The 16,318-nt window shown below is 41.7% G+C and overlaps 1 protein-coding gene across 1 annotated transcript in view; it reads right to left on the reverse strand.

Moving 5' to 3' along the window:
- Positions 1-5,055: 5,055 nt before the first annotated feature.
- Positions 5,056-16,318, reverse strand: part of spmap2 (sperm microtubule associated protein 2) — a 32,197-nt gene continuing 20,934 nt past the window's right edge. The window contains exons 5-6 of the mRNA XM_060905415.1: positions 15,991-16,156; positions 5,056-5,309 (exon numbers count right to left, since the gene is read on the reverse strand). Of these exons, the coding sequence (XP_060761398.1) occupies positions 5,056-5,309; positions 15,991-16,156 (420 nt within the window). The remainder of the gene's footprint in view (positions 5,310-15,990; positions 16,157-16,318) is intronic.

The following is a 16,318-nucleotide window of genomic DNA, read 5'->3' on the forward strand; positions in this document are numbered from 1 at the left end:
TACTTTTCACTCCACGACATTTCTATCAAGGTCCTCGTTACTATGAAGCAGCTTTGAAAGTGGATGTTTTTTCTTTTCTTTTCGAAAAGACGATTGTTTTTTTTTTTGCAGGTGACACTGAGACAGCTGATCAGCAATCACTAGGGTCACGTCACATCCATAGACTGGATGAAATCTAGTTCAATGATTTCTCAACAGTATTATTTGAACACGATCAGTTGATGGCAGAATGGAAGGAGGCGGTTCTTCTGGGGAATGCACACACACCCATGGCCCATGAACCCATGTTTCAGTTTTCAGAAAGGATTAAAGATATGTTTCGTTTTAAATGTTTGCTTTGTTTGCTGAAACCGAACCACATCACGGCCTACAAAAACTCGCTGTCCAACCTGCAGAAACATATTGAGGTATATAAAAGTTTTATTCCAAAAGAAAGCTTGGAATGAAGTTGTCTGTGCTTTTAGAGCTAGCGATAACATTGCAAACGTAGCTATGCAGTCTGGTTCGTCAAATGACTTTCTATGGATTTGCCCACCAAGTTACCATCGCCTTGTCCACAGCTAACGTTTACACATAGCTAGTTAACTTGGACACCGTTAGTTAGCATGTAAAAACGGAGTTACGCTAACACGAATAATGTTAACTTATCTGAAGTCCTTTCAGAAATATGTTTTAGCATAATCTTGCCAAATAAACAGAATGTAGAAATCTTTCTTTTCCAAGAGCATTAGCTATCCAATATGATTCCGAGTTTGAAAAGAGTTTGCTAGCGTGTCAATTGGAGCATCCCTGACTTAACATTAAACCACCATGATGGCACGGCATGCGTTCATTTTCTGAATTCACATTTCTGTCTTTGGTAACGGCATTAGGTTTTGTAAGCGTTGTGGCAATAATACAATGATGCATTGACAGAAAATGTACTTTTAATACTTAAGTATTTTTAAAAGCAAATACTTCAGTACTAAGTAAAAATTTGACTGGACAACTTTCACTTGTATCAGAGTAACATTTGACCGGTGGGATCTGTACTTTGACTTAAGTAATGAAGTTGGGTACTTTGTCCACCTCTGACTGGATATGAGCAATCGCATGCTCTTTGGCTACTCTACTACTTGGCTATCAACTCATATACCGTGAGTAGAAAAAAAATGGCAGAGCATGTTGCTGAACCAACCAAGGATGAAATAAAAATTCTACTCAAAAACAAAACCCAAAAAATTATCATCAAGTATTTAAAAGATACAGAAATAGCTAAAAGAATATTGTCCCCCCCCCCCCCCCCCCCCCATATCTCCTGTTCTACACTCCAGCCCAGTCAGTGGCACTAATGGACCTTTAAGTTGATTTGCCAACCATCAAAAAACCCTAAAGAAGAAGAAGAAAACCCCAGAAAATACAAAACAGCAACAAAATATTGAATAAAAATATTGAACGCATCGTTTTTAAATTTTTCAAGAATTATTATTATAGCATTTTCCACAAATTGCTCATCATTTCACTGGTTTGTTTACATTCTAAGCGGAAACGATTTTGTCGGATGTTTTGTGCAAAGTTTTTATTGATCGAATTTGCAAAAAATAAAAGTGCTGTTTCTCAAAATCCAATGAATGTGGATATAATAAAACAGTTATTCCACTCAATCTTGTCGTACATGACTTATAGCCAACTTGGTGCTCCGCCCCTCGTCAGCTATCAGCTCACATACGAATCAATTTCATTAAATATGCATGTATTTAAGTTCCAGGGTAGATTTTTTTTCTCTTTAAAGCAGCAGCTATGATCTCTAGCCGCTTTATCTTGTTCTACAGGGTCGCAGGCAAGCTGGAGCCTATCCCAGCTGACTACGGGCGAAAGGCGGGGTACACCCTGGACAAGTCACCAGGTCATCACAGGGCTGACACATAGACACAGACAACCATTCACACTCACATTCACACCTACGGTCAATTTAGAGTCACCAGTTAACCTAACCTGCATGTCTTTGGACTGTGGGGGAAACCGGAGCACCCGGAGGAAACCCACGCGGACAACATGCAAACTCTGCACAGAAAGGCCCTCACCGGCCACAGGGCTCAAACCCGGACCTTCTTGCTGTGAGGCGACAACGCTAACCACTACACCACCGTGCCGCCCCGCAGCTATTATTACTATTCCTATTATTCAGTAACTTCAGTGACGCTAATAAGAAACGTTTTTAGTTAAAAGAGTGAATTTGGACCCAGATACAGCTCCCAGGAGTTTAATGGGTTTATTTTGGTATGTTTTCTACTGTAGTTGGATGAATACAGACTCATCCTGCACATTAATAACATGACCTAGATTTCTTATCTGTTTTGATGCTTGTCTTCCACTTTGTGCTCCACCAAGTGCTGTCAGATATAATGGTATAACTGGTACAATTCAGAAGTGTGTGAACTGCTTCTTTATAAATAAACCTAAAAGGTAAATTATTCACAGAATTGCACAGAAGGCCACTATTACAATATTCACATCATATTAATTACAAATTATCTTATAGGTCATGTGTATTGACGTCACGATTATTGGCAAATTATACTCAGGTGATTATTATAGCCTATAGTATTGGATTTGATCCATTAAATAAGATGACCAAAGATTAGGATCTTGCTGTAAAATAATGTTAAATAATATATGTTTAATAATTCACACTTACAGTAACATGATGATCAAATCCATGGCCTCCATTTCATTCTCCTTTTCATGAACTGATTTATTGAGACCATATCTTTTTGCACTAAAGCCTAGATGAGACTGAAAAGACTGCAAACTGCAAATTAATGAATAGTGCTCTCTTTAAACCATCCATCCATTATCTGTAGCCACTTATTCTGTACAGGGTCACGGGCAAGTTGGAGCCTATCCCAGCTGACTACGGGCGAAAGGCGGGGTACACCCTGGACAAGTCACCAGGTCATCACAGGGCTGACACATACGTAGTGACCAGGGGCGCAGATAGGATTTTTGAACTGGGGGGGACTGAGCTGTCAGCAAATGATTCCATTTTGTGTATATATATGTGTGTGTGTGTGTGTGTATATATATATATATATATATATATATATATATATATATATATATATACACACACACACTACCGTTCAAAAGTTTGGGGTCACTTTGAAATGTCCTTATTTTTGAAAGAAAAGCACTGTTCTTTTCAATGAAGATCACTTTAAACTAATCAGAAATCCACTCTATACATTGCTAATGTGGTAAATGACTATTCTAGCTGCAAATGTCTGGTTTTTGGTGCAATATCTCCATAGGTGTATAGAGGCCCATTTCCAGCAACTCTCACTCCAGTGTTCTAATGGTACAGTGTGTTTGCTCATTGCCTCAGAAGGCTAATGGATGATTAGAAAACCCTTGTACAATCATGTTAGCACAGCTGAAAACAGTTGAGCTCTTTAGAGAAGCTATAAAACTGACCTTCCTTTGAGCAGATTGAATTTCTGGAGCATCACATTTGTGGGGTCGATTAAATGCTCAAAATGGCCAGAAAAATGTCTTGACTATATTTTCTATTCATTTTACAACTTATGGTGGTAAATAAAAGTGTGACTTTTCATGGAAAACACAAAATTGTTTGGGTGACCCCAAACTTTTGAACGGTAGTGTGTATACATGTTATTTCACCTCCCTCACTGCCATCACCAGGAACTACCTGCAGGCCAGGACAATGATAACATTTTAACATAGCCTATGGAAATCCAAAGTTTACACATTATCATCACGCACAGAAATTGCAAAACTAGTTTTAAAACCGCTAAGTTCCAACTGTTAAACATAGCGAGAGGCTGGGCTACGTGTGTGTGTGTAAAGTGTAAACCAGTGCATCCTGAATTTCTAACTATGCCTGTGTGTTGCGTGAGCGGCAGTCAGTCAACAACTCTTCGCAAAGTTTCCTTATGAAGCAATATGCTCGCTGAAATTATGGCAGGGAACGCCAGATTAAACATTAAAACTGCCTTCTGAGCACTGTATCTACAGGCTACCACCGAAAGAAGGGGCTACCAGAAAGGCATCTCTACTCCGTATGATTTTACTTTCACTACGACATTACTTTGAACAGACTATCAAAAAATTGCAAGGTGATATGATAAAGTAAGGCACAGTTTACTTACAGTTTTTTTTTTTTTTTAAAAACGATGCAATCGTTTTCTGCCTTTTGGCACCCTTTATCATGCCGTGTTGGGGTCCTGAATTTGGAGCTGTCCCCGATATGCCTGTCAAACTTGTTGTGGGTAACCATAGCAACCAAGCTCGAGCTCGCAACCTGTGCAGTCTGCGCAGTTGCAACTATGTATACACTGCTGTGCACCTCAATAAACCGAATGGTAATTAGTCTTTTGATTTTTCCGTGAGGTTTGCCTTATGCAAAGAAAGACAGCATAGACGTTTTTTCCTCCCTATAAGTGGGGGGGACCGAACGAGGTGAATTTAAATCTGGGTGGGACGAATCCCCCCCGTCCCCCCCTCTATCTGCGCCCGTGATAGAGACAAACAACCATTCACACTCACATTCACACCTACGGTCAATTTAGAGCCACGAATTAATCGAACCTGCATGTCTTTGGACTGTGGAGGAAACTGGAGCACCTGGAGGAAACCTACGCAGGCACGGGGAGAACATGCAAACTCCACACAGAAAGGCCCCCGTCGGCTACTGGGCTCGAACCCAGGACCTTCTTGCTGTGACAGTGCTAACCACTACACCACCGTGCTGCCCTCTCTTAAAACCAATTCCAGTCAAAAGAAAAAAAAATTAATCTCGTCGTTCCTCTTACTTGGCAAAGCCATGATGCATGGTTATAATTAATTTGTGTATATAAATCCAAAGTATAAATTAAAATCATGCCTAGACAGTGATGTGAGTGTTGCTTTAGTCACTAATGAATATGAAGACTGAATTACCTGGTGGTAATATTTCATACATTTATTGCTCTTATAATAATAGCTGCTTTGACACTGATTAATATAACAGAGACGAATGCATTAATTGCATTGATATTACACACGTTTATGCTTCTATTAGTCTTGGACTGATTTCGTCCTGCATCTGCGTGCCACGGGCAGTGATAGTTCCTGTACTCTTGGGGATGCAGTAGCAGCACGAGCAGCTGAGCTCACTTTATAGGGGTCGAATCCCTCAATAAGAGGTTTGCGCGGCTTTGGTCTGGCCAGCACCTGCAGCCTCTCACTGGCTCCAGCCTCCAGGACGGACTTTGGCACGTGTGAGCTCACAGGTCGATCTGGACGGTAATGAGGATGCTCCTTTTTAGGAACTAACAAAACATAAGAGAAAAAAAGAAACAGAAATTGTGAAGCTATTGATGGGAAATTTTTGAAATTGTCTCATCAATAGGGGAGAGCAGGGCAAGTTGTCACACTGTCCATACCTCTAACTCAAACGTTTTGCATGACGTCATGTTCTGAGGTCAATTTCCTGTTCAAATGTGGTCAGTCACTCTAATCTGAGGTGAGCACAAGTTGTGACTTTCAAATGTTCAAATTGCTATTTTTACTAACATGATATTTTAGTTGCAGTCCTATATTAAGTTAGCCTTAAGATATAGTTAAAAGTTATTCCATGAAATCGAGTCGTACATGAGTCGATAGCCGCTATAAGCCGCCTATAAACCATGTATGACGAGATTGAGTGGAATAACTGTTTTATTCTATCCACATTCACTGGATTTTGAGAAACAGAGCATTTTTATTTTTTGCAAATTCGACAAATAAAAATTTATACAAGACGTCCAACAAAATCATTTCCACTTAGAATGTAAACAAACGGGCGAAACGACAGGAGCAATTTGTGAAAAACGCGATAATAATAATTCTTGAAAAAAAAAAGATCCATTATTACCCTCAAATACTTTCATTCCATATTTTGTTGCTTTTTTTGTGTGTATTTTTTGGGGTTTTGTTTTCGAGTAGAGTTTTTATTTCGTCCTCGGTTGGTTCAGCAACACGCTCTGCCATTTTGTTTTTCTCTACTCACGGCTGATATCCTGGCAGTAGAGTAGCCAATCAGAGCAGGCAATTGCTCATATCCAGTGAATGTGGATAGAATAAATTTTTTTTCGTTTCCGGTTGAGAGTACGTCGTGCGCGTTCTGGCTGCCGCTTCTCACCGGAGCTTTTTTGTTTTATTTTATTTATTTTTCTATTTTTTTTCTGTGTGTTTGTGTAGTTTGATGTTTGTTTGAGTGTTTTGTCCGCCGGTTGTGGTGTAGCTCCGGACCTAGTTTTGGGTGTCGGTTCCCTCCAGGCCTTGGTTCGCCGTGGGTGATGCCTGCGCTCCCAGCTATGGACTGCAGTGAGCTCGTTGCTCATTTTACATCTTGGTTGTCCAGTGCTCTGTGCTTTAACGCTTGGTGTGATGTTCTGAGCGATGTTGCTTAGTGGTGTCGCGGCAGCTGTGCAGGCGGTTTGGGACACACCAGCGCTTTGCGTGGCGGAGTGTCTCTGCTCGCTTTGTGGATCCATGGCGTGGTGTTCTGAGCGATGTTGCTGATGGCGTCGCAGCGGCGGTGCTGGAGATGTGGGACTTGTTTTCGTGTGCCTTTTGGTGGGACTGTGGCTGCTACACCACGGGAATTACATCCTGACCCTACTTGGTGGACTTTTTATTTATTTATTTATTTATTTATTTATTTATTTTCCTTATTATATATTTATTTATTTTTTCTTTGTCTACTATTGTAAAGCGTCCTTGGGTTTCTTGAAAGGCTCTATATAAATTTAACTTATTATTATTATTATTATTATTAGCACAGATGTCAGTTTGGGGAAAGCAGTCACAAAGGCTTTGGGGTAAGTTGCCATATGTTGTCACATGTGACAACCTGCCTTTGTATATAAATTGACACACAGAACTCTCTCAATAAACATTGATATTCACTGATATCAGTTATTGGATGTATAATTATCGCTACTGTAAATTGATTATTACATAATTATATCACATACAGTATATTATCTGATTTACACTGTAGTTACTAATCATATTTTTAGATTCATGTATTACATTACATGCTGATGACACACAGCTGTATGTTTCTGCAAAACCTGATGAGAGACACCAGCTTAATAGAATTGAGGAATGTGTGAAGGACATTAGACATTGGATGCTTATTAACTTCCTTCTGCTTAACTCTGACAAGACTGAAGTACTTGTACTAGGACCACATGCAGCTAGAAGTAAGTTTTCTGATTACACAGTAACTCTGGATGGCCTTTCTGTTTCTTCACGTGCAGCAGTAAAAGACCTCGGAGTGATTATTGACCCGTCTTTCATTCAAAACTCACATTGATAACATCACCCGGATAGCTTTCTTTCGTCTCAGAAATATTGCTAAGATAAGAACTTTAATGTCACTACATGACGCGGAAAAACTAGTTCATGCTTTTGTTACCTCCAGGTTGGATTATTGTAATGCCTTACTGTCTGGATGTTCCAATAAGTGCCTAAACAAGCTCCAGTTAGTTCAAAATGCAGCAGCAAGAGTCCTTACTAGAACTAGAAAATATCAAATCAAGTTTCAAATCAAGTTTATTTGTATAGCGCTTTTAACAATAAACATTGTCGCAAAGCAGCTTTACAGAATTTGAACAACTTAAAACATGAGCTAATTTTATCCCTAATCTATCCCCAATGAGCAAGCCTGTGGCGACGGTGGCAAGGAAAAACTCCCTCAGACGACATGAGGAAGAAACCTCGAGAGGAACCAGACTCAAAAGGGAACCCATCCTCATTTGGGCAACAACAGACAGCCTGACTATAATATTAACAGTTTTAACAGGTATAACCCTCAACTGTCCTCATGGGGCCGTCCTTCACAGGAGCGGTGCGATAAAACTCCGACCAGACACAGGGCACCAGGATGGATCAAGCAGGTCCGAGGGGCAGAAGAGGCCAGCATCTCAATCCCAGGATCAACATGTAACTCAGAGGGACAGATGGGGGGGGGGGGGGGGGGGGGGGGGGGAAGAGAGAGAGAAAGAAAACACGTTGTTAGGTATGCCCTAAAAATGACAAGTATTAAATCTGTGTGGTAGGCTCGCAGAGACGAGAGTCTTTACATCAGGCATAACACACAACAATGGCATGTTAATATGGTAAAATATATCATGACCTGCTCTGGCTGGATGCTTGATTGGGTGATGGGAGCACACTCCTCAGCAATGATGAGATGCAGATGGAACCCTTAGGGCTGGCCAAGACAATTCAGTTACATTTCACCAGGTCTGGGACATGCGACAGAATGTCTGATGGCCGATTCCCTGCAGGCTACGATAGCCAGTCGAGGTCTCCACCAAAAGATTTCCTGTTGACTCCATGTAACTCAGAGGGACAGATTTGGGGTGGGGGGGAGGGAAAGAAAACACAGGTTGTTAGGTATGCCCAATGTCATCTGAATAAGTAGGAACAGTATACATATTGCACCGAGTACAAGCAGGGACTCCGGCAACTAACTATGACAGCATAACTAAAAGGAGAGAGCCAGAAGGTAACACAGGCATGAGGGAGCCCCGGGACATAAAGCAGCCAGCCACTACACCGTCAACAAACTCGAGTGAGCAAGCGAGTGGGGACTGACAGCATCCATACATCCCAGTTTACCAAAACACTCCATGTCTGAGGACCCTCCAGATCTACTCCTTTACCTCATAAACACCATTAACAAAAGGCTTGACTAAACAGATATGTTTTCAGCCTAGACTTAAATGCTGAGTCTGTGTCTGATTCCCAAACATTACTTGGAAGGCTGTTCCATAACTGTGGGGCTTTGTAAGAAAAGGCTCTGCCCCCTGATGTAGCCTTCACTATACGAGGTACCAGCAGATAGCCTGCACCTTTTGATCTAAGTAGGCGTGGCGGGTCATAGAGGAGCAGAAGTTCACTCAGGTACTGTGGTGTGAGACCATTTAGTGCTTTAAAGGTCAATAGTAGTATTTTATAATCAATATGAAATTTGATTGGGAGCCAATGCAGTGTGGATAAGACAGGCATGATGTGGTCATATTTTCTAGTTCTAGTAAGGACTCTTGCTAGAATATGACCACATCACTCCTGTCTTATCCACACTGCACTGGCTCCCAATCAAATTCCGTATTGATTATAAAATACTACTATTGACCTTTAAAGTACTGAATGGTCTCGCACCACAGTACCTGAGTGAACTTCTGCTCCTCTATGACCCGCCACGCCTACTTAGATCAAAAGGTGCAGGCTATCTGCTGGTACCTCGTATAGTGAAGGCTACATCAGGGGGCAGAGCCTTTTCTTACAAAGCCCCACAGTTATGGAACAGCCTTCCAAGTAATGTTTGGGAATCAGACACAGACTCAGCGTTTCAGTCTAGGCTGAAAACACATTTGTTTAGTCAAGCCTTTTGTTAATGGTGTTTATGAGGTAAAGGTGTAGATCTGGAGGGTCCTCAGACAGAGTGTTTTGGTAAACTGGGATGTGTGGATGCTGTCAGTCCCCACTCGCTTGCTCACTCGAGTTTGTTGACGGTGTAGTGGCTGGCTGCTTTATGTCCCGGGGCTCCCTCATGCCTGTGTTACCTTCTGGCTCTCCCCTTTTAGTTATGCTGTCATAGTTAGTTTTGCCGGAGTCCCTGGTTGTACTCAGAGCAATATGTATACTGTTCCTACTTATTCAGGTGACATGGGGCATACCTAACAACCTGTGTTCTCTCTCTCCCCCCCCCCATCTGTCCCTCTGAGTTACATGTCGGTCCTGGGATCAAGATGCTGACCTCTTCTGCTCCTCGGACCTACCTGATCCATCCTGGTGCCCTATGTCTGGTTGGAGCTTCATCGCATCGCTCCTATGGAGGACGGCCCCATGTGGACAGTTGAAAGTCACACCTGGAGGACGCTCTGGACTCTTACAGTAATGCTTTTATGCCTGAGGACTACAGTTGACTTGCTAACTTTAGGACTGCAGTTGTCATGAACAGTTTTGCACTCCATCAATGAAGAGTTTATAACATCAACAAAACTGACTTTGTTAAAATTGTTAACGTGATAGTCATGTTGTCTGTTGTTGCCCAAATGAGGATGGGTTCCCTTTTGAGTCTGGTTCCTCTCAAGGTTTCTTCCTCATGTCGTCTGAGGGAGTTTTTCCTTGCCACCGTCGCCACAGACTTGCTCATTGGGGATAGATTAGATTAGGGATAAAATTAGCTCATGTTTTAAGTCGTTCAAATTCTGTAAAGCTGCTTTGCGACAATGTTTATTGTTAAAAGCGCTACACAAATAAACTCGACTTAGCAGACACTCTTATCCAGAGCAATGTACAACATTCCCAGAGCAGCCTGGGGAGCAGTTTGGAGTTAGGTAGGTGCCTTGCTCAAGGGCACTTCAGTCATTCCTGCTGGTCCAGGGAATCAAACCAGCAACCTTTTGGTCCCAAAGCTGCTTTTCTAACCATTAAACTCCAAGCCATCCACTCTTTCCAGATCTAAACCTTTGACTAATAGTGCTTTGATTAATACCGCTTTCGTTCTGAGTGGCCAACTAGGGTTATACCCATGCTGATTTGTGGTTCATGTTGTCTAACCCAGCTTTGAGGTGGGTCAATTTCAATGTGAATTGCACCACTTGGATTGCTAACAGCTGGGTGTGTGTGTTAATGAATTTCATGCAAATGAAATGGTGGTGCACAGTGCTTTGTCTTGCAGGCATTTACAAACCTTAACACACACAACCATGCACACACAAGCCTTGCTCTCTTACAGGGAGAACCTCCATCAGTGATATCACCAAGACTTGAAAACACACAAAACATGTGACTTCATAGTTTGTAATATTTTCCTTCAGACATTAAAAAGAAACATTATTAGCTCATCCAGCCAACAGTCCAATGAACTGATGTCATCATGTATCTTCCATCCGGTGTCGTCCACGTTTCACGAAAATCGCTTCTTCTTTCTCAGTTCTTCACCGATTTTTATCCTTTTTGGCAGGAAGGTAGGTCTGCCTGGGGTGCATACAACTTCTACCCAGATTTGCATAATTGCAATTAATAATGAAGATATGGAGTAATTAAACCCTAATGAGCAGTTTCCACACAAATCGCATCTTCTCCCTCAATTCTTCACTGATTTTGATTCTTTCTGGCATGAAGGTACCTAGGAGGTATATAACTTCTACCCAGATTTGCTGAATTACAATTATTAATGAAGTTATGGACTAATTAAGCCTTAATGAGTAGATCAACAAAAATCACTTCTTCTCAGTCAATTCCTCGCCATTTTGGATTCTTTCTGGCAAATAGGTCGGTATTCCTAGGGTGCATATAGCTTCTATACAGTGGTGCTTGAAAGTTTGTGAACCCTTTAGAATTTTCTATATTTCTGCATAAATATGACCCAAAACAACATCAGATTTTCACACAAGTCCTAAAAGCAGATAAAGAGAACCCAGTTAAACAAATGGGACAAAAATATTATACTTGGTCATTTATTTATTGAGGAAAATGATCCAATATTACATATCTGTGAGTGGCAAAAGTATGTGAACCTCTAGCATTAGCAGTTAATTTGAAGGTGAAATTAGAGTCAGGTGTTTTCAATCAATGGGATGACAATCAGGTGTGAGTGGGCACCCTGTTTTATTTAAAGAACAGGGATCTATCAAAGTCTGATCTTCACAACACATGTTTGTGGAAGTGTATCATGGCACGAACAAAGGAGATTTCTGAGGACCTCAGAAAAAGCATTGTTGATTCTCATCAGGCTGGAAAAGGTTACAAAACCATCTCTAAAGAGTTTGGACTCCACCAATCCACAGTCAGACAGATTGTGCACAAATGGAGGAAATTCAAGACCATTATTACCATCCCCAAGAGTGGTCGACCAACAAAGATCACTCCAAGAGCAAGGCGTGTAATAGTCAGCAAGGTCACAAAGGACCCCAGGGTAACTTCTAAGCAACTGAAGGCCTCTCTCACATTGGCTAATGTTCATGAGCCCACCATCAGGAGAACACTGAACAACAATGGTGTGCATGGCAGGGTTGCAAGGAGAAAGCCACTGCTCTCCAAAAAGAACATTGTTGCTCGTCTGCAGTTTGCTAAAGATCATGTGGACAAGCCAGAAGGCTATTGGAAAATTGTTTTGTGGATGGATGAGACCAAAATAGAAATTTTTGGTTTAAATGAGAAGCGTTATGTTTGGAGAAAGGAAAACACTGCATTCCAGCATAAGAACCTTATCCCATCTGTGAAACATGGTGGTGGTAGTATCATGGTTTGGGGCTGTTTTGCTGCATCTGGGCCAGGACAGCTTGCCATCATTGATGAAACAATGAATTCTGAATTATACCAGCAAATTCTGAAGGAAAATGTCAGGACATCTGTCCATGAACTGAATCTCAAGAGAAGGTGGGTCATGCAGCAAGACAACGACCCTAAGCACACAAGTTGTTCTACCAAAGAATGGTTAAAGAAGAATAAAGTTAATGTTTTGGAATGGCCAAGTCAAAGTCCTGACCTTAATCCATTCGAAATGTTGTGGAAGGACCTGAAGCGAGCAGTTCATGTGAGGAAACCCACCAATATCCCACAGCTGAAGCTGTTCTGTACGGAGGAATGGGCTAAAATTCCTCCAAGCCGGTGTGCAGGACTGATCAACAGTTAGTGGAAATGTTTAGTTGCAGTTATTGCTGCACAAGGGGGTCACACCAGATACTGAAAGCAAAGGTTCACATACTTTTGCCACTCACAGGTATGTAATATTGGATCATTTTCCTCAATAAATAAATGACCAAGTATAATATTTTTGTCTCGTTTGTTTAACTGGGTTCTCTTTATCTACTTTTAGGACTTTTGTGAAAATCTGATGATGTTTTGGGTCATATTTATGCAGAAATATAGAAAATTCTAAAGGATTCACAAACTTTCAAGCACCACTGTATATAGCTTGTATATAGTGTATATAGCTTGCGACATTTATTGCGCAAGGTGGCCCACTTTAGATCTTTCCTTCTGGACTAGATGGGGCCGGAGCGAGCTACGCCGTCATTGATGGTCGCGTTATTCTCCCAGTTGCAAAATACGCTGACTCATCTTCAAAGTTTAATACTGTTGTCAAATATATAAACCTGTCTGAGAAGTTTATATGTTTAATAGAGTGAACTGTAGGTGCTTAATTAGGCAACTGGACTTGCTTGAAATCTTTGAAGACGCTTCATCTCCTTCTTCAGTTCTGTCTGACTCATGGGGAGTTCCAGGTTTTTCTCCTCTAGTGGATCAAAAGCCACCCTAAGGAGAGTTGTTGAGGACACCTGCGTCATTGAGTCATCCTGTAGGTGTAAGGCCCTGTCCACACGGCAACGGATTCAGGTGAATCTGATAAAATTGTTTATCGTTTCGGCCTGGCGTCCACACGGCACCGGCGTTTTGGGTGCCCCAAAACGAAATCTTTTGAGAACAGGTTCCAGAGTGGAAAAATCTGGCAACGGCGCCGTTGCGAAGTCGTCTGGATGAGTAGAACGGATTTGTTTACGATGATGTCACAACCACATGACTGTGAGTGCTTCACGCCGGGTAGAAATGTAATGAACTCGATGCGAGTTGTCAACAAATCCTATAACTTGGTTCATGAAACGCGCTTACAAAATATTTTCACTGCTTTCCAAAAACAATTCCGCCAGCAAAAATAGGAAAAAAAAAAAAGAGCGATCTCACCTCTTCAGATGTTGGTTTAAGTCCGACAATACATTCCTCAAAAAGGGCGTAGAAGAACAAAGTAATCCATCAACGTGTAGCATTCAATTTATTTTGGACCATTAAAGAATTCTGGAGGATATCGGAATGTTGGCGTACCGGCTTCCATCTACCCCCATTCATTCCTTTTTCCACGTCTTTCGTTTTACGCTACTGATTAATAATCAAAACTTTATGTGGCTGATGCTACAGAAGAAGGGGTTTATGTGCATGCGTCTACTTCTTCTATTGTTCTGGTGTCTCCGATGGGACCGTCTTACAGCGCACGTAGAGGTGTGGCATGTGTATTGCATCGTTTTCAGCAAGCGTTGCATTACCATATGTACCTGATATTTTACTGATCCGTTGCCCATGTGGACGCGATATTTAAAAAAAAAAATCTCGTTGCCGTTGTCATGTGGATGTAGCCTGAGTCACTGGGTGCTGGGTGTGAACTGTGTTAGCAGCCTAGAAAGTCGTTAGGGTGATTTGTGGGTTGTTTGCTCTCTCTGCCATCATGTGAGTCATTGAAGTCAGCTGAGTTTTGGTGTGGATGTGTATTCAGTTTTCTGGGAAGTGTGCCAAAGGCTGCATTGTAGGTGGCTCATAAGTGGTGTCTCAGACCACCTCCTCTGTTCAGCGATGGTCGTTCCAGGTTGGAACTCCTCACTAGTCAGACAGAACTGAAGAAGCCTTTCAGATGAGAGGTGAAACGTCTTCAAGAATTTCAAGCAAGTCAAGTTGCCTTCTTTAGCACCTCCAGTTTACTATGACCTGGATGACGGGGAACCTTCACAGACATGTTTAATAAAGTGACAGAGCTGCATGATGTTGCCATATGGCAACAATTACTCATTTTTCTAATAGGCAGTACCTGAAAACCTTTGTTTTACTACTTTAAGTAGTAAAGGTTGGCACGGTGGTTAGCACGGTCGCCTCACAGCAAGAAGGTTCAGGGTTCGAACCCAGTGGCCGTCGAGGGCCTTTCTGTGTGGAGTTTGCATGTTCTCCCTGTGTCTGCGTGAGTTTGCTCTGGGTGCTCCGGTTTCCACCACAGTCCAAAGACATGCGGTTAGGTTGACGTGGGGTGACCTTGGGCTGAAGTGCCCTTTAGCAAGGTAGCTCCCCAGGCGCTGTAGTGTGGCTGCCCACTGCTCTGGGTGTGTGTGTTCACTGCTTCAGATGGGTTAAATGCAGAGGATGAATTGAAGTGTGCATGTGACAAATAAAGGTTTCTTCTTATTATTTGTGAAAATGGGGACCTTCCTTTTGCTATGAAAAATATTTGTCAGGTTACATGACCAGGAAATGCTTGTAGCACTTCCCTATTCAGGAGATGCTTGACGCCGATTATAATAGACTTGTATAGAACAAGGATACTGTAAGAATATATTTACAACTTTTGATAATGTTTTTAAGTTAAAAAAAGCATTATTTATAATTGTATATTGTGTTTGTACTTTTAGACATTTTTTAGTCTTCTATGACATTGTAACTGTTTGCCAGTTTGCAAATAAACTGTGGTCCAGATTGGAACTGTCATTGTGTTATTACCATGTTATTATTGCCACACACCCCAAATTACAGATGGATTTATATTATTTAACTAGTGTAAATATCTCATCTCATCATCTCTAACCGCTTTATCCTGTTCTACAGGGTCGCAGGCAAGCTGGAGCCTATCCCAGCTGATTACGGGCGAAAGGCGGGGTACACCCTGGACAAGTCGCCAGGTCATCACAGGGCTGACACAAAGACACAGACAACCATTCACACTCACATTCACACCTACGGTCAATTTAGAGTCACCAGTTAACCTAACCTGCATGTCTTTGGACTGTGGGGGAAACCGGAGCACCCGGAGGAAACCCACGCGGACACGAGGAGAACATGCAAACTCTACACAGAAAGGCCCTCGACGGCCACGGAGCTCGAACCCGGACCTTCTTGCTGTGAGGCGACAGCGCTAACCACTACACCACCGTGCTGCCTAGTGTAAATATTTGGTTAGGAATTTCATTGAGTACAATTAAGATTTTTAAGAAAATTTTTGATTTCACAGCACTTTCCACCATTGCACATTGTTGCCATATGGCATCGATTACCAACCACCCTATTTAAATAAAAAAAAGTTATAAATGAAACCATATTAAGTAAGAAAACACATTAATTTTATGTATATTTAATAATTAATTCTGTAAACGGTTAAACAGCATGATCAGGATTCACACGACAGGAACTCACTGGCCAGGAGATGTATACGAGAAGAAGGCTTGGCTTGTGGAGGAAGTGTCAAATTGCTATTAGTGCTGTTGAATGATGGAGCCAATGCCATTCTTGTCTTTTTTGGATGAGCAAGCTGGCAGATCCGGGGACTCGCTTTAGCCTTAGTTCTCACTCCCATACCAAACTGAGAGAGAGAGAGAGAGAGAGAGAGAGAGAGAGAGAGAGCAACAGCTGAGTGAAAAAGTGAAAATTAGTGCTGCTGTTAGTCTTGTGGATCTGCTCCTTGTAAATGTTAGACCAAAACAGACACTAAAGCTTAAAAAGCATTATTTTTTAATTTAAAAAA

Source organism: Neoarius graeffei, chromosome 23 (assembly GCF_027579695.1).
Source record: "Neoarius graeffei isolate fNeoGra1 chromosome 23, fNeoGra1.pri, whole genome shotgun sequence".
NCBI classification, from domain to species: domain Eukaryota; kingdom Metazoa; phylum Chordata; class Actinopteri; order Siluriformes; family Ariidae; genus Neoarius; species Neoarius graeffei.